The sequence below is a fragment of the Hypanus sabinus genome, chromosome 13, assembly GCF_030144855.1.
Source record: "Hypanus sabinus isolate sHypSab1 chromosome 13, sHypSab1.hap1, whole genome shotgun sequence".
Lineage (NCBI taxonomy): Eukaryota > Metazoa > Chordata > Chondrichthyes > Myliobatiformes > Dasyatidae > Hypanus > Hypanus sabinus.
Window position 1 is genome coordinate 107,642,099 of NC_082718.1, and position 20,265 is coordinate 107,662,363.

Sequence of the window (20,265 nt, forward strand, 5' to 3'; positions counted from 1 at the left end):
TGAGAATGCATAACAATGTGCAAGTCCGTAAAAAAAATCTGTATTACAATCAGTACCAAATAAAACTATAAATTTATACCCTTTGAATTAAACATTTATGGTGTGTTAGCAGTTTTCTAAAGTTGTGCCTGACCTGTTTTCTTGCTGGTTAACACATTCAAACAAGTCCATAATAACCTGCAATCATGATGAGTCGATCGAGTTCCTTTAGGATATGAAGCTGGAACACCGACCCCACACCTGGAATGTGCACAAGGGAGTTCTTCACAACATTTAATGCATATAGACCTTCCTCTGTCCCAACCAGCACAATCTGTAGATACACAAAAATCAGCTCTCCTCAGAAAAAAATACCATAAGTAGATACTCTCTGATGACTCAACGCATGGGCTCTAGTTATAATCACATCCTTAATAAGAATGTACACTAAAACTTCATTTTTTTTCTGCTCCATCAGTACCCCAAAACAAATTACATACACATATCCATAATGGGAAAGACATTAACCCTTCAAAACTAGCTTCAGTACTGTGTGAGATAGTGGCTGATTGGTGATCTAATGCAGAAGATACTGTATCTGCTTTTGTCCTACATCTCTTAATATAATTGGTTAACAAAAATTATCAATGTGAGGATCAAAATTATTGAGGGGAATTCAGGGTTATGGGGAAAAGGCAGGTAGGTGGAGGTAAGTCCATGGACAGATCAGCCATTGAATGGCAGAGCAGGCTCGACGGGCTAGATGGCTTACACCTGTTCCTATTTCTTATGTTCTTTTGAATGGATGCACACACTAATCCAAAGGGGACAAAAATATGAATTGCAGTGCTTTGAAATAACCCTTCTGCATTCTACTTGGAAAGATGGATGAAGAAACATTTATAAACTAAGCTTGAGATGCCTGAGCCAATTGATAGTCTTTCTGGAGAGGTTTTTATAATCTATTTATTTAAAGATACAGTTCTGCCCCAATGAGCTACACAGTCCAGCAACCCACCTATTTAACCCTGGCCTAATCACAGGACAACTTACTATGACCAATTAACTTACTAACCGATATGTCTTTGGAACATGGGAAGGAAAGGCTGTTGGGGCAGGCAGCACGAGAGGCTCTTCTGCATGGCTTGTTGATTCTTAAAATTTAAAATGGTCAAGATTCAGAAGCTTCCAGTCATGGAAATGTTGTACTTCAAGGAAGTGTTCCATAAGTCTATTCTTCTGCCCATGTGGTTAATATCTCCCATGACTGAGCTTGAAATAGAAAGTTTATTTTGGGAATATGGTGTCAAGTTTTCTTCACACAGCTGATTGAGAGTATCTAGGACTTCTACAGGAATATAAAGAGGAAGAGTATAGCTGAAGTGAATGTTGATCTCTTAAAAATTGATGCTGGGGAAATTAATGATTATTTTAAATGATTATTTTGGATTAGTTTTCATGATTGAAGACACTAAAATCATCCTTTTATAATAATAGAAAATCAAAAGACTATAGGGAAGAAGGGACAAAATAATTTCATTCACAAAGACAAAAAAAAGATTAAAGATAGTCCCTGGGCCCCGTGGCCTGCACTAGGTCTTAAAGTGACTGTAGAGACAGTAAATACATAAGTAATAATCCACCAAAGTTCCCTGGATCCTGGAAGTCCCAGAGGATCACTCATTTAAGATGGAATTGAGGATTTTTAAAAATCTTCTACAAACATATTTAAGGCAGAGATCATCAAGCATTTGAATTACAAGGGTGTAAAGAGGTTACAATAAAGTTTGAGAAGAGATACTGAGTCAAGATTGGGTCAGCCACAAACTTACTGAATGGCAGAGTAGTTTTGATTAAGCTTCTTATACTTTGTTGCTTATTTCTTTAGGGTCTAGAACAGGGGTTCCCAATCTTTTTTATGCCATGGACCAATACCATCAAGAAAAGAGTCCGTGGACCCCAGATTGGGAATCCCTGGGCTAGAACTTAGTCCATCCATCATCACCATTAAAATTGATGACACCATAGTGCTGGGAGCAGACTGGCATTAATGGATGTAATGAAAAGGATGGCAGACTGGATGTTAAATATTAGGAAAAATCTGTAGGTATCAGCTCTGGCTGGACTGGCAGATGGGATTGAGTTCCAAGAGGAGTATCCTGGAGTTCACTGCTTGGACTACAGATATTCACAATATATTATAATTAGCTTAGATTAAGGAAATATATGTAATATTGCCCAGTCTGCAGATCACATAAAGCTGGGAGCAAAGATGAGTATTGAGAAGGATGCAGAGAGTAGTTTGGATATGTTGAGTGAGTGAATTGCATTGAAGAGCATTCAAATATTTGGAAGATAGTGTACTGTCTGAACAGTGAGATTAGGTAATGGGGAGGTTATAGCAAGGTCTGGGTAACTTTGTGCATCAGTCCATGAAAGCAAGCAAAAAAAGTCCAACAGGTTGTCAATAAATCAATTATGCTGGCCCTCCTGGTGAGAAGGGGTGTGGATGTTTTATTCCATTTGTACAGGGCTTTGATGAGATTGCAGCATAAGCTTTGTATGTTGTTTTGTCTCCTTTTTTGAAGAATAATATTTGCACTATAAAGGAAGTGCAGTAAAGACTTATGAAATTGATTTCTGGAGTTGCAGCATGGGTGTATGATTGGGCTAATAGTCACTGGAGTTTAAAAGAATGTAAAGGGAGCTCACTGCAGAAAAGATGTCCTTGTGGTAGAAAAGTCCAGAATCTTGGGCCAATGCTGAAGGAAATAGAGCAAGCCATTTAGGAGCAAGATGAAGAGAAGTTTCTATATCCAAAGGATGGCTAGTCAATTAAATTCTCAACTACTGAAGGCAGTTGGGCCAAATTACTAAATATATTTACATTATTATACAATATCAATGGCTAAAGAAACCAAGAGAAATGGGGGGAAGTTGGGAGCAGGTCACTGAGATTTGATGATCGGCCATGATCACATTAAATGGCAGAGCAGACTCAAAAAGCAAAATGATATACAACTCCTTCTAAATTTATACACTCTATCCTTATGATTTCTTGCTAATGAAGCTGACCATGTTTTTATGTAGCATTACTAAAGCCAATTTTAGGCATGGGCTGATAAATGGCATGTAACATTTGTGCCAGAAATATGCAGAAATATACATAACCCATGCCTCTAAATTCAATTCCAGTGTTGATAATGTGAGCACTGACCAATTGAAATTTGATTCTTTTTCACGAACATATCGTGGTGAAACCAACTCTCTGTCATTTTGCATTACATGAAGAATTTGATTGGGCATGACCTGTCCAGAGTTCCCTTCGGAACCCTGGCAAAACATCCATGTCAGAAGTATGTATGATAATATTCTATAATTAAACATTTAATTTTTTTATTGAATTGCAGAGACACTTGGAGTATACTGTTCCAGAGAAGGCCATTGTTAGTACTCTTATTCATGCACTCAACCATGAAGCCTGTAAGATACTTACCTTTCAGTCTCCCTTCCAAAATTAAGACTTTCTCGAGTCTTTAAGTCTCCCAGTGCTCACCCTCACTACCAAAGTGCCCCATCATCCCACAACTCCAGGAAGGCATTATCCTGGCAATATCTGACTATCTCACTTGTTCCTCATTCCTTCTTCTCCAATTCCCAGTCCATTGTGAACATTCGTTACATTTCCAACTCTCCATCAGCCATACTTGCAACAACATCCAGTCTCTGATTCTCGGATACATTCTAATTCCACTCTGGTACAAGCAGTTGGGCCAACTTTCTATGCCTATTCTCAAGAGGGGTGAATCGGATGGCATGTGATTGTCAAAAAGAAAGGGCAATATCCACTCTGACACCTTGAACGAATGAGCAAAGCAGCAATGAGCTTGTTCACTCACCTGATTTTAGTCTCTCTTTATGTGTGAACTCTTTTCAATAAAATCACCACCTATTCTTTTAAACTAGAGTGAGCAACCACTAATCTTATATAATAGTTCCTCACAAGAAAACTTCTATTCCTAGAAGTTAACCTATTGGTTCTAGGCTCTACCACCTCCAAGGCAAGTACATTAATACACCTGTGACCTCAAAGGTCAAGTTACATTTTAACTCTGCATTCTGAAAAAGTAACATGTCTTTCGACCTAATACACCCTGTGGCTGGCAAATGACCATAAGTTCGCTATGGCGAAAATCTATTTATTCTGTTTCCAACATACCTGTTCAGTGAGTGGTAGAGTGCAATTTATATCCAAACGGTCATCTCCCTCTAGCTTCAGCAAAGAATTTCCCAGTAACTTCTGCAGAATTAAACAAACTATCACATTAGTATGTGCTTTCATGGACATGTATGCTACTCCATAATTCGTGCAAACTCAGTTTACAGTTTTGGACAGAAATGTTCTTTTTAATTAATCACTCACTCCAGCATTGACAATTAGACTGCACTAATACATTATGGAACTGAGATAATATAAAAAAGGATTAGTTTGAGTTAAATGGCATCAAGCGATTGTTAGCAAAGCCTATGATGTATGTGTCACTAAAACTTCAAACCATGAAATTCGAAGGAGTGAGAGTAAGCGTTTGGCATGGACTAGAAGGGCCGAGTTGGCCTGTTTTTGTGCTGTAATTGTTATATGGTTATATGGAAACATTGAAGCCTTTTGGACTAGAGTACCTAGGGTCATTCTATTTTGATTAATGTAGACTGCAAAGCGTCAAAATTCAAGAGTTTTGATAGAAAAAACAGGAATTAACATTTTATTTTATAATTAACCAGACCATATAGATTTATGATAAATATATAGAAACAAGCATGGACATTTAGTTCCTTAGTCCTATTCGACTTTATTTTGGTCTGCAATTTTAGATTCATATGCTTTAATTAATAAATATAAGCAACAATTCTCCCATTTTTAGATGGTAGAGTTTCAAATTATTACCATTCACTAATTTGAGAAGTGTTTTTAATTTTAATTCCCAAATGATCTGGCAATTTGTTGTTTATGTCTATCTAGTTTGAGACTTCCCAAGTAATGGCAATAATTAACCTCCATCAATTCTCCTTAATATTTTGTCAAATCCTAAACTTCTAAATTCCAGAGAATTGAACCATGGTTTGCTCAAAGGAAATTTCCAGGAAGTGCAAGGCAAAACATCTACCTTTGACATTTAATAGCATCACTACATCTGAGTCACCACTCCATTAACGAGCAGGTCAGCTCCAGCAGTCATATATGTACTGTGTCTTAAGAGCAGATCAGTAGTTGAAGATCCTACATGGTTGACTGAACTCTTCACACTCTAAAACCTTCTCACTATCTGTGAGGCACACATCAGGAGTTCAATGGAATTCTCTCCACTTACCTGAGTGCATGTTGAAACCAATTGCACAAAAAAAGCTCAAAATCAGCCAGAGCAAATTATTAAGGATCAGTTGCACAGAAGTTTGTTTGAACTTCTATCAGTAGAAATGGAGATAATTTGCCATGAACTGCCAGGACTGCAGTTTTTAGTTGCGGTTCTGCCAGACGATCTTAGGCTTAGTGCAGATGATTCCTAATCAAGATGCAGTTTATAAATAAATGAGAACATGGCAAACGCATGCAAGCAAAAGTGATCAATGTTTGGTAATGTGTCAACAGCATGATTTAGCAGAAAGAATACATGTCTTGAAGAACTGTTTACTTCAAGAAGAGCCATGGTTGCTGGTTGCCTGGGCCAATCTAGAATATTAACTTGTGTTTTCCCAGAAAGGTGAAGCTTTTCTCTTCATATCAGTAAAGCATACATATGCTTCAGTAAGGCCTAAAGATGGGTAGCTTTATTCTATTAATTTTTGATGGTTATAGAGCCTGTACATGTCTTTGAACCTACAATAATTAATGTCAAATGCATCACATGTGAAACCACTTAAACAAGCAATTATTTTCAAAACATTTTGCAAGGCAGAAATTTTAGTTTTTGCAATGTTGAAAGCTTGTTGTGTTAATAAGCCCCATAAAGATGAAAAGCAATGCTGCAAAATGTATTTTGCAGTGGCATGCAGGGCAAGCATAGGACAAGCACAATTGTGTAATTGTTTTACCTTCACCAACAGGACAAGGGCATCGCTCTGGGCCACTTCAGCCTATCATATATTGACAATAGGGATCATTCCAGGCTATAGCACATGCTTAGTTAGAAACATGAACTATCAATGGCAAACAAGTCAAATTGTCAGGTTACAATAAATATAAACAAGGGCTATGTTTCAAGGAATTTTAGATGAAAGAAAACTGGACAAGCATAATTTAAATACTGGCACTTACAGCAGCTCTCTCTGCTTTTTCACATGATTTCCGTCCAGAAGCTGCAACAGACTCCAACACAGCGACCCAGCGCTGCTTGTCCGGGAAGCTCGGAGCAAGCATGTAGAGTGTCTGACCAGGCCAGCAGGTTGTGTGTGGCTGAGATTCTATCTTCAGCACATAAGGCACATCTATGAGGAGAGGAATTTGACAAAAAAGGAAAACTACTGACTACTGTAATATCAAAATCATTGTCTTATATTTTTGAATACAACCAAACCATCAATGGAAAAGTAATGAGAATTCTTGTAGCCTTAAGTGACTTAAATATACACATATGGATTATATTTATGGACTGCCCTCTTTAAAACCATTCACCCAAAGTAGGAAGGAGATTTGTATTCTCCATCTCATAGTTACCCACCTCTTTCAAATAGAAACATCCTCCACACAACAATGAGAAAGGTCAGAGCTCTTTGCAATGAGCAGTTATTTTATTCCTCAACGTTGCAAAAAATTTATTCTTTTTTCCTGTTGATCATTGGTTGATTTACCAGAAGATGTAACATTTAAAAATCTTTGAATAGAATCTTAAAAACTTGAATTGTAGAAGGAGGCTATCCAAACCACTGTTGTGCAGCCCTAAAGAAAAGCAACTTTGTCAGTCCCACTTCCTTGTTCAAATTCAGTGACCAGATAGCTTATAGGACCTCAAGGGCCTTTCTGCTTAAATTTTAAATACGAGGAGGATTTCTGCTATAACAATTGTCAGGTAGACACCCGAATTCCCAACATTCCACAGTGTTTTCACAATTTTTACTGCAAATCTATTTACTTCTCAAGGGAAATAGAGCTATTTATTCTGCTCAGGCTTGTTACAGTTTTATATATTTCAGTCAAATCTCCACTTGGCCACCTCTGTCCCAAGGAAATCAACTCCAGATTCTCAGATTCTGACAACATCTCCATGAATCTCACCAGAACTATTACACCCTATGTAGCATTACATCAGCTGAGGTGTAAACTGCTGTGTGCAGTTCAAGCACAATCCCTTTACTCTTGGATTCTATATCATGGCCTTTCCTGTAACCCTAATGCCTTGTTATCTATCTGACCTGCTATCTTCAGGGGTTAATGGACATCAAAAGTTGCTTTAATCCTCATCATATAATCCCTTGCCTTATCCTAAAATCTTATCATTCTCTATTTGCTATGTTTCTGCTCATTCGTCCAATGATATTTTTCTGTAGTTTACAGCTTTCTTCATCGTTATCAACTACCTGGACAAACATTACTACATCTGCAAAAGTATTAAATATAAGGAGCACAAATAAATCTAAATTACTGATTATATATCCACAAAGGCAATAGAAAAAGCCAGTGGAACAACACTTCAAATCAAGTTCAAGTTTAATTGTCTTTCAACTATACACAGGAATCTAGCCAAACATAATAGTGTTCTTCTGGGGCCAAGGTGCAAAACACAGTACCAACAATCACACACAGCACACAGAATTATGGCAGCAGAAAAACAGAGAAAAAAATATAATAATACAGCCCAGGTCCCTAAGTGTCAGCCTGTAAATTCATGCCCTATGGATATTGTCCTGAAGCCACGTTTCCGCAGCAGATCTTCATGTCGTGCAAGTGAACGCAATACAGCTTGTCTTCACAGAAGCGAACACTGGAGAGCAGCACCAAGGGAGGAGTAAGCTCCCAACCCAGTATGAAATCCAGTGACACACAGTTCTGCAACAACCGAGGCAACTCAGCTTCCCCACTGCTGGTCTCACCAATGAACTGGTACATCAGACTCACTGTATCCTACAGGGATCTTGTGGTCACAGTAAAAATGTCCAAGCCAATCATATCCACTGATTGTTGGATCATGCACCACCTCCACACACTGCCTCCGACCCCTTCTTCCCTGAGTGGCTGAGGCAGGCTGCAACATGGTGCAAAACAAGTCCGGTTCCATTGCTATCCAGCAACTCACCAGTGGAGTACTTTTGCTGTACTTGATGTTCTTAATATCCCTCTGTCTCTTGCAATCATAAAAAAGATCCAAAGGACGTACAATTACACCTTTGATTGGAGCCAGAGAGGCCACTGCATCCAAGCGCACTGCCATCTTACCAGAATTAGCCTTCACATTGAAAATTCTTTTTGCTTTTATACTTTCTTTTGAATTTTACCCTGACATTTCAATACTAACCTAGACATTCTGAAACAATTCATTGCCTGTACATGAAAGAAGCTTTTGCTCTTTGGTGCAACAGTTTATACAAGCTGAGTTTTAGAAAATTAAAACCATGAATCCAGTTACTGCTTTAAAATATTTCAACAAGAAATGTAGCTAGACTATTAATTTTCATTTTCCATAAACAAATTTAGTTTGATAAATCCATTCCTTTGTTTCCTCTCCAAATACATCTTTCACATTTGTCTTCTTTGAATTGCACCTGTAGTTTTATTTGTCTAATCAGCTAACTTGTATTTTAAAATGTATTTATGTAGGTAGTTAATAATGAAGAAGCAACTTCATATAGCATTAACTACCTACATATAAGTTTAAATAATATGTAATATTAAATAAAAACACACATGTCCTGGTGTCTAATGTAAACAGCCTATCATTGAATAAAACACTTGCTCACCTTTACACTTAGTATTCTATTTGGAACATGCTTGTCACTTGGCTTCTTACTCCACAGCTTGTACTGTCTGAGCATTCTGCCATTTAGGACTGGCTTAAATAAAAATAGGACCATGCTCTATTTCTTAAACAGGTAAAAAGGCAACCTCCTTCCAGGTCTCTCTAATTGGTCAACAAAATATAGGTGCATAGTAGCATGAATTACTATCTTCTAGCAGTCAGGTATCTCCTATAAAATTCTTACCAAAACCAAGAACTTAATTCAAAGAGAATGCAAATATATTTGCTATCTTAGATTGTACCATCCAGTAATGTACTCACTTACATATGCTTTCTTAGACTTCCTTTTCCACCATACTTACAGGATATTTTAATCATCTAATATAATTATATTGTTGATTCTTGTTACTAGCATTGGGCAGAAGGTACAGAAACCTTAAGTTCCACACCACCAGGTTCAGAAATAGTTATTATCCCTCAGATTAGTCTTCTAAATCTGGTTGGATAACTTCATTCATTAGTACACTGAATTGATTCTATGATCTAAAGACTCACTTTTTTTGCATTACTTTTATTTCGACAGTTCTTTTGCACTTTGGTGTCTGCCGATCTGTCTATGTACAGTTTTTGTAAAATTCTATTGTATTTCAGTTTTTCATGTAAATTGCTGTGAGAAAATGAATCACAAGGTGGTATATAGAAACATAAAACATAAATTGTTAATAAATTTACTTTCAACTTTGATATTCCACTGAGGTTTTTTTTTGCTCTCAAATTTCATAACTGAGTTTCACCTGTCTTTGCAGTGTTTACAAGTTCAGTGGCTCCAACTGCTCCATGCACAGTCACATCCCCATCAGGCAAGCATAGTTCAAATTCATCAATTGGTCTTTGCCCTGTTAGAGGGTAAGAATAACACATTATACCATAGAGTTTAGTGACAAAATGTAGCAAAATTGAGGAAACCATTTTATACAACATAGACAAATTCATTACTCTATTTCATTCTCCTGCCAAACTTTTCAAAGTGTGAATGGAAGACAGCTGCTCCTAACTATCAACTGAACTATGTCCACTTTTTTGGAATATCGTCCACAGTAAATCAAAGTGCCACATAGCTTGGTGGTACAAGTTAATCAATATTTATTGCTTACCAGGTGAAATCATTCATCATATCTACTACAAGAAGAATGTAAGGGAAAAAAAGACTTTCATTATGTTCTGTACCTTCAGTTATCTCATTGGCCTTCTGTACTTGTAAGCTACTAAATCCTACCTTTTTTTATGTCACTGCAAAACTCTCTGCCTCTTGACAAAGTTGTCCTATTAAACTAAGTCTTGATGGTCCAATTGCCAACTTTATTGCCAATATTTCCTTCTTTCATTGAAATGTGATTTGAATGACTTGGTCCCTTAAATATCACCACCCTGACAAGAAGGCACAGCAGTGCCTCTACTTCCTAAGAAGACTGAAGCAAGCGAGGCTCTCACACCCCATCTTAACAGCGTTTTACAGGAGCACCATTGATAACATCCTGTCAAGCTGCATCTCCACCTGGTATGGGAGAAGTTGAGCATCAGACCTGAAGTCCCTACAAAGAACTGTAAAAACAGCTGAGAGGAGCATAGGGGTCTCCCTACCATCCATCGGGTACACTTAACAGGAGCACTGCGTATACAGGGCCCTGAGTACGATAAAGTATCCCAGCCATCCATGCAGCATCCTCTTTGACTTTCTACCATCAGGTTGGAGAATATGATGTATAAAAACAAGAATGGTCAGGATGAGAAACAGTTTCTTTCCCCAGGCCATTAGGTTTACAAACTCCCAGCCACATCGTAATCAATGTGTCGCTAATTAATCTGTTCCGTATCTTATTATATTTAATATTAATGCACTTTAATTTGTTATTTATGTGTAATTCATTTGTAGATTTTATCCTTACCTTCATAAGTTATTGTGCATTATGTGTGTTATGTGTTTTACATGCTGGTTCAAAGAAACATTACATCATTTCTATATACACTGTATATGGTGTATACATGTATATATGTAATTAAATGACATTAAACTTCACTTGACACTTGACTGATGAAGAACATGTCACCAGAGTTATTTCGGCTCAACTAGCTCTGCCTTTTGATCCAGAGAGTATCCCTTTCACCAGTTTTAAAAGCTGTGCCCTTTTCCTTTCTTTGGATATTTGCATTTCAGCTTTCATCATCCAGTCTTTACAAAGATACACCACAGTTACATTTAACACCATAGAAATTAGTTGACATGTTACATTCTGTCTCTAGAATGCATAATAGTGAAATATATAAAAATCATTTTAAAGGGATTCTGTTAAAGATTGTAGCTGCTACAAGTACATTTCATACAATTGACCAGGAATGAACTTCTTGACATATGTAATTAACATAAACTGTAACATAATAAAAAGTTCTGGTGTCCTCTCAATTTGTGAGGTCAGCTTTTGTCCACTACCCTGATTGGGTAAATATATCTTTTAGTTTTTCTGTACCACTTGGTGAGTGGGAGGACAGATGATTGGGAAATTTTTAAGGAACAACAGAACTTAACTAAATAGGCAATACGGGGAGAAAAAATACAAACGCAAGCTAGCCAGGAATATAAAGGAGGATAGTAAAAGCTTTTTTAGGTATGTGAAGAGAAAGAAGATAGTTAAGAACAATGTTGGGCCCTTGAAGAATGAATTGGGTGAAATTGTTATGGGAAACAGAGAAATGGCAGAAGAATTTAATAAGTACTTTAGATCTGTCTTCACTAAGGAAGACACAAGCAATCTCCCAGATGTATGGATGGTCCATGGACATAGGGTAACAGAGGAAATGAAACAGATTGACATTAGGAAGGAACCAGTGATGAGTAGACTGATGGGATTGAAGGCTAACAAATCCCCAGGTCCAGATGGTCTGCATCCTAGGGTACTAAAGGAGGTGGCCCTGGAAATTGCAGATGCATTGGTAATCATTTTCCAATGTTCCTTAGATTCAGGATCAGTTCCTGAGGATTGGAGAATGGCTAATTTTATCCCACTTTTTAAGAAAGGAGGGAGGGAGAAAACAGAGAACTATTGACCTGTCAGCCTAACATCAGTAGTGGGGAAGATGCTAGAGTCCATTATTGAAGGTGAAATAGTGGCATATCTAGATAGCAGTGATAGGATTGGGCCAAGCCAGCATGAATTTACCAAGGGTAAATCATGCTTGACTAATCTATTGGAGTTTTTCGAGGATGCAACCAGGAAGTTAGACAAGGGAGATCCAGTGGATGTAGTGTCCCTCGATTTTCAGAAGGCATTTGATAAGGTCCCACATAGGAGATTGGTGGGTAAAAGCTCATGCCATTGGGGGGAAGACACTGACATGGATAGAAAACTGGTTGGCAGATAGAAAGCAAAGGGTAGCAGTGAATGGGTGTTCTTCGGAATGGCAGCTGGTGAACAGTGGGGTGCCACAGGGCTCGGTATTGGGACCACAGCTGTTTATGATTTATGTCAACGATTTAGATGAAGACATTGAGAATAACATCAGCAAGTTTGCTGATGATACTAAGCTGAGTGGCAGTGTGACATGTGATGAGGATGTTAGGAGAATTCAGGGTGACTTGGATAGGCTGGGTGAGTGGGCAGATACTTGGCAGATGACGTTTAATGTGAATAAGTGTGAGGTTATCCACTTTGGGAGTAAGAACAGGAAGGCAGATTATTATCTGAATGGTGTAAAGTTAGGTAAGGGAGAAATTCAAAGAGATCTAGGAGTCCTTGTTCATCAGTCACTGAAGGTGATTGAGCAAGTGCAGCAGGCAGTGAAGAAGGCTAATGGAATGTTGGCCTTTATTACAAAGGGAATTGAGTACAAGAGCAAGGAAATCCTCTTGCATTTGTACAGGGCCCTGGTGAGACCACACCTGGAATACTGTGTACAGTTTTGGTCTCCAGGGTTAAGGAAGGACATCCTGGCTGTAGAGGAAGTGCAGCGTAGATTCACATGGTTAATTCCTGGGATATCCAGACTGTCTTATGCAGAGAGGTTAGAGAGACTGGGCTTGTACATGCTGGAATTAAGGAGATTGAGAGGGGATCTGATTGAAACATATAAGATTATTAAGGGATTGGACAAGATGGAGGCAGGAAATATGTTCCAGATGCTGGGAGAGTCCAGTACCAGAGGGCATGGTTTGAGAATAAGGGGTAGGTCATTTAGGACAGAGTTAAGGAAAAACTTCTTCTCCCAGAGAGTTGTGAGGGTCTGGAATGCACTGCCATGGAAGGCAGTGGAGGCCAATTCTCTGGATGCTTTCAAGAAGGAGCTAGATAGTTATCTTATGGATAGGGGAATCAAAGGATATGGGGACAAGGCCAGAACCGGGTATTGATAGTAGATGATCAGCCATGATCTCAAGATGGTGGTGCAGGCTCGAAGGGCCGAATGGTCTACTTCTACACCTATTGTCTATTTGGATCCAGAGCAGTGACTTCATAGTACCTACTGAATGTCCACATTGGACAGATGTTCTCCCAAAGTGCTATTAGGAAGCAGTGACAATTACAGGATGAAGCAAGTACAGGCTGTATAATAACATATGTTGAATATTATTCAAAGCATTTATTACTTACCATCTATAGAATCATTGTCGTAAAGGAGAACTTTAGATCCTTCCAGGATGATATATTTCCGTTCCCAGCCCTGTTGCCCTCGTTTCCCATTTCTATCAAATGAAAAACCATAAGATGGCAGAACATGGATAACTGCTGCATAGATGACATTTAGAGCTAGCAAATTACTACATTTTTTAAGAGCCAGGGATGTATGCTGTTCAAGTTAACCATCTCTGCAGGTCTGCGGTCACTCTCCATGGAAGGACTGAGCTTGAGCGGTTGCTCTCCTGATGCTGATGGAGAATGTTTTTGAAATTATGAAACATATGTGATTATTGGTGAGGACAGTAGTTTAGTTTAGTCCCCTTTATTTTTCTGTGTTTTCTTTTTAGTTGACAATTGGTGGGTTGGAGGGGTGGGGTTTGATGTTCCTGTGGGTGATATGTTAGTTTTTGTGCAAGTGAGGGAGTTGGGGGTTTGATGTTCTAGCTGGCATTTTCTGGGCAGACGATCTGTTAGCTTTTGTGCGAGGGGTGGGTGGAGGGATTAAAGATTTTGTTTCTTTTTCATGCAATGGGGTGCTGATGTTTTTTCTTTCAATGACTTCATGGTTTTTCTGTATCTCATGGCTATCAGGAGAAGATGGATCTCAGAGTTGTACTCTGCATTCAAACAATAAAATGAACCTTTGAACCTTTCCAGGAGATAAAACAGTTCTTAGAAGGAAAAGATGATTGTTTAGGAACCATTACAGATCTCTACCAGGAGGGATCCTAAAAAGCAAATGATCTTTAGTACGGGCAAGAACAGTGGTGACATTTGCAATTAGAATCATAATAGCCAAGGAGGAGGCCACTCAGTCCATTGAGGCAACAAATTCAGGTTGAATAGTTTATTTAGTTCTATTCCCTCATAGTTCCAGTTTAATTGTCATTCAACTGTACACAACTACCAAGCCAAACAAAACAGTGCTACTCAAGGCCCAAGGTGCAGCACGCAGTACCAACACTCATACAAAATACAAAGCACATAAAGCACAAATAAGATAGCAAGCACATACTGTAAAAGATATCAGTAAAATACAGTCACACTAAAGAAATATAGTCCAAGACCATGAGTCCATGAATGCTGCAGTAATCTGTAGTTGAACATGATAAGGTTTGTCTTCAGCCGGGGTAACACTAGGGGCTGCTCCGACCCCAGCCACCCCACCTCCTGTCGAGCACACCGACTCTCACACCTCTCTCCTGGGGGCTGTAAACTGGCAACAATGCAGCTTGAGGCCCGGTCCTCACTCTGACCACGGTCACCCCGTCTCCTATTGAGCACACCGACTCTCACACCTCTCTCCTGGGGGCTGTAAACTGGCAACTCTCCGACCCCAGTCACCCTGCCTCCTGTCGAGCACACCGACTCTGACACTGCTCTCCTGGGGTCTGTAAACAGGCAACAATGCAGCTTGAGGCCTGGTCCTCACTCTGACCACGGCCACCCCGTCTCCTGTGGAGCACACCGACTCTGACACTGCTCTCCTGGGGTCTGTAAACAGGCAACAATGCAGCTTGAGGCCTGGTCCTCACTCTGACCACGGCCACCCCGTCTCCTGTGGAGCACACCGACTCTGACACTGCTCTCCTGGGGTCTGTAAACAGGTAACAATGCAGCTTGAGGCCCGGTCCTCACTCTGACCACGGCCACCCCGTCTCCTATTGAGCACACCGACTCTGACACCTCTCTCCTGGGGTCTGTAAACAGGTAACAATGCAGCTTGAGGCCTGGTCCTCACTCTGACCACGGCCACCCCGTCTCCTGTGGAGCACACCGACTCTGACACTGCTCTCCTGGGGTCTGTAAACAGGTAACAATGCAGCTTGAGGCCCGGTCCTCACTCTGACCACGGCCACCCCGTCTCCTATTGAGCACACCGACTCTGACACCTCTCTCCTGGGGTCTGTAAACAGGTAACAATGCAGCTTGAGGCCCGGTCCTCACTCTGACCACGGTCACCCCGTCTCCTATTGAGCACACCGACTCTCACACTGCTCTCCTGGGGTCTGTAAACAGGTAACAATGCAGCTTGAGGCCCAGTCCTCACTCTGACCACGGCCACCCCGTCTCCTATTGAGCACACCGACTCTGACACTGCTCTCCTGGGGGCTGTAAACAGGCAACAATGCAGCTTGAGGCCCGGTCCTCACTCTGACCACGGTCACCCCGTCTCCTGTGGAGCACACCGACTCTGACACTGCTCTCCTGGGGTCTGTAAACTGGCAACTCTCCGACCCCAGTCACCCCGTCTCCTATTGAGCACACCGACTCTGACACCTCTCTCCTGGGGGCTGTAAACAGGCAACAATGCAGCTTGAGGCCCGGTCCTCACTCTGACTACGGCCACCCCGTCTCCTATTGAGCACACCAACTCTGACACTGCTCTCCTGGGGTCTGTAAACAGGCAACAATGCAGCTTGAGGCCCGGTCCTCACTCTGACCACGGTCACCCCGTCTCCTGTGGAGCACACCGACTCTGACACTGCTCTCCTGGGGTCTGTAAACTGGCAACTCTCCGACCCCAGCCACCCCGTCTCCTATTGAACACACCGACTCTGACACCTCTCTCCTGGGGGCTGTAAACAGGCAACAATGCAGCTTGAGGCCCGGTCCTCACTCTGACTACGGCCACCCCGTCTCCTATTGAGCACACCAACTCTGACACTGCTCTCCTGGGGTCTGTAAACAGGCAACAATGCAGCTTGAGGCCCGGTCCTCACTCTGACCACGGTCACCCCGTCTCCTGTGGAGCACACCGACTCTGACACTGCTCTCCTGGGGTCTGTAAACTGGCAACTCTCCGACCCCAGTCACCCCGTCTCCTATTGAGCACACCGACTCTGACACTGCTCTCCTGGGGGCTGTAAACAGGCAACAATGCAGCTTGAGGCCCGGTCCTCACTCTGACCACGGCCATGCAGCTCCCCTGCCACCCACCAATAAATCACTGAATCATTCCACATTAACAATGTCCAACAGGATCTTGTGATCACAACCAATACAATCACTCACTGTTAGATTGCACACCTCCTTTGCGCACCAACGCCTCTCTGACACAGGCAGCCACATAATCCGTACCAAGTTCTCCTTCAATTTCTCCATCAACGAGCAATGCACTGATGGGGTAGATCTACTGAACATTAAGTTCTTAATGTCCAGCAGGGTTTTGCAATAGTGAAAAACATGTTCAAAAAGGACAATAACACCTTTGGTTGAGGTCGTAGAAGCTCCTGCAATTGAACGCACAGTCCTCTTACCCCCTTTCTTCCTCTGCAGCTATGCAAATTATTTCTCCTCAAATCCATTCAATAGTCCTTTTTGAAAGCCATCCCCATATTAGGCAGTGAGTTCCAGATCATAAATCAGAATTAGGTTTATTATCACCAACATATGTCATGAAACTGGTTTTGCAGTAGCAGTGCAGTGCAATACATAAAAAATAACTTTTAGAGTAAACAATATATAAAAAATAAATAAAGTGTCTAATAGTAGTGTAAAATACTTAGTGTAGGAATTGTGTTTATACTCTCTCCAATTACAGCTACATTTCTCTTCTCTCCCTCCTCTTGAATGACTCCCTGAACAACAGTGCCACAATCCAATTGTTCATCCTTTCTACGCCCCATTGTTATCCTCACAGGAAGCAACAATCTCAGACCTGTTGAGCAAGCTCAAGTACAGAGCCTCTTCCAACTTTACCTCTCAAGTCTCACTTCCTGCCTATCCCCAATCTTGTCCCTGGATCGAGACTGAATTTCAAGTCATTAATCTAATGGGTGTGACTGCCTCCTGAAACGCTGTGTCCGGGTAACTCTCCCCATCCCTGATGCACTGCAATGTTTGAAGCTCAGTTTCAAAGTCATCAACATTGAGCCTGAGCTTCTTGAACAATCAACACTTGCTGCAGATGTGGTCACCAGGAACCACAAAGGAGTCCGCTAGCTCCCACATTCTGCAGCTATAACAAATCACCTGATCCTGCATCCCTACCTTTATGCATTTAGCTGTAATTTCAGTGCAACTGGTTTATTAGTGCAACTGACCACGGGGCAGCTGCACTGCCTGGGTTGTAGTGAGGATGAGGCCTCATGCTGCTGGCTTGCCAGTAAGAGGAGATGCCAGAGGCAGCGTAGAGGGATGTCCGTGATAGAATGGGGGCTGGGCCCTCCTTTCGGTGCTGATCTACACTGCTCGTTCGGTGGATTGCATCCGTGTGTTCGCCTGCAGCCTGCTGAAAACTGCTTGTTCTTGCCGACAACTCCCATGCACCATCAATTTATTTTTATACATACACACACACACACTCACACTCACTCTTTGGTATAACCGTATGTTTGCTGCTTTCTTACATGTGCTATTTGTATCTTGTGCTATGTATGAATGTTAGTACTGTGTTTTGCACTTAGTCCCAGAGGAACACTGTTATTCTTGTATGATTGAATGATAATTAAACTTGAACTTAACTGCCAGTAAAATAAAAATCACCTGTTCCCACCTACTGCTCACCTGGCCCTCTTGTTGAAGCCTCTCAAGCCTCAGACCTCAGATTCCTACAGTGTCCCACTCACACGATGAACACCGTACCACACTGGATTCACACAACTCACCACTCACACGATGAACACCGTACCACACTGGATTCACACAACTCACCACTCACACAATGAACACCGTACCACACTGGATTCACACAACTCACCACTCACAAGATGGACACTGTACCACACTGGATTCACACAACTCACCACTCACATGCTGGACACTGTACAACACTGGATTCACACAACTCACCACTCACACGATGAACACTGTACAACACTGGATTCACACAACTCACCACTCACACGATGGACACCGTACCACACTGGATTCACACAACTCACCACTCACATGCTGGACACTGTACAACACTGGATTCACACAACTCACCACTCACATGATGGTCACAGTACAACACTGGATTCACACAACTCACCACTCACACGATGGACACTGTACAACACTGGATTCACACAACTCACCACTCACACGATGGACACTGTACCACACTGGATTCACACAACTCAGCACTCACATGATGAACACCGTACCACACTGGATTCACACAACTCACCACTCACAAGATGGACACTGTACCACACTGGATTCACACAACTCACCACTTACACAATGGACACTGTACCACACTGGATTCACACAACTCACCACTCACACAATGAACACCGTACCACACTGGATTCACACAACTCACCACTCACAAGATGGACACTGTACCACACTGGATTCACACAACTCACCACTCACATGCTGGACACTGTACAACACTGGATTCACACAACTCACCACTCACACGATGGACACTGTACAACACTGGATTCACACAACTCACCACTCACACAATGAACACCGTACCACACTGGATTCACACAACTCACCACTCACACAATGAACACCGTACCACACTGGATTCACACAACTCACCACTCACACGATGGACACTGTACCACACTGGATTCACACAACTCACCACTCACAAGATGGACACTGTACCACACTGGATTCACACAACTCACCACTTACACAATGGACACTGTACCACACTGGATTCACACAACTCACCACTCACACAATGAACACCGTACCACACTGGATTCACACAACTCACCACTCACAAGATGGACACTGTACCACACTGGATTCACACAACTCACCACTCACATGCTGGACACTGTACAACACTGGATTCACACAACTCACCACTCACACGATGGACACTGTACCACACTGGATTCACACAACTCACCACTTACACAATGGACACTGTACCACACTGGATTCACACAACTCACCACTCACACAATGAACACCGTACCACACTGGATTCACACAACTCACCACTCACAAGATGGACACTGTACCACACTGGATTCACACAACTCACCACTCACATGCTGGACACTGTACAACACTGGATTCACACAACTCACCACTCACACGATGGACACTGTACAACACTGGATTCACACAACTCACCACTCACACGATGGACACTGTACCACACTGGATTCACACAACTCAGCACTCACACGATGGACACTGTACCACACTGGATTCACACAACTCACCACTTACACGATGGACACCGTACCACACTGGATTCACACAACTCACCACTCACAAGATGGACACTGTACCACACTGGATTCACACAACTCAGCACTCACACGATGGACACTGTACCACACTGGATTCACACAACTCACCACTCACACGATGGACACTGTACCACACTGGATTCACACAACTCACCACTCACACGATGGACACTGTACCACACTGGATTCACACAACTCACCACTCACAAGATGGACACTGTACCACACTGGATTCACACAACTCAGCACTCACACGATGGACACTGTACCACACTGGATTCACACAACTCACCACTCACAAGATGGACACTGTACCACACTGGATTCACACAACTCACCACTCACACGATGAACACTGTACCACACTGGATTCACACAACTCACCACTCAAATGATGGACACTGTACCACACTGGCTGCTTTATCTCTCCATCTTCTTTTTATTCTAAGCTGTCTGTGACCTCCCGCATTATTATAACAAGGCTGCAGCATACCCAAATGAAATATATGG

At 41.6% G+C, this 20,265-nt stretch overlaps 2 protein-coding genes across 2 annotated transcripts in view; one reads left to right on the plus strand and one right to left on the minus strand.

The window, feature by feature from the left end:
* The window catches only part of LOC132404267 (uncharacterized), a 504,471-nt gene that overhangs the window by 120,577 nt on the left and 363,629 nt on the right, over positions 1-20,265 (plus strand). The gene's annotated exons all lie outside the window — the stretch shown is intronic.
* Positions 1-20,265, minus strand: part of LOC132404262 (citron Rho-interacting kinase-like) — a 222,604-nt gene that overhangs the window by 25,493 nt on the left and 176,846 nt on the right. Inside the window, exons 35-39 of the mRNA XM_059988396.1 lie at positions 13,571-13,662; positions 9,722-9,823; positions 6,293-6,462; positions 4,199-4,279; positions 178-313 (exon numbers count right to left, since the gene is read on the minus strand). Of these exons, the coding sequence (XP_059844379.1) occupies positions 178-313; positions 4,199-4,279; positions 6,293-6,462; positions 9,722-9,823; positions 13,571-13,662 (581 nt within the window). The remainder of the gene's footprint in view (positions 1-177; positions 314-4,198; positions 4,280-6,292; positions 6,463-9,721; positions 9,824-13,570; positions 13,663-20,265) is intronic.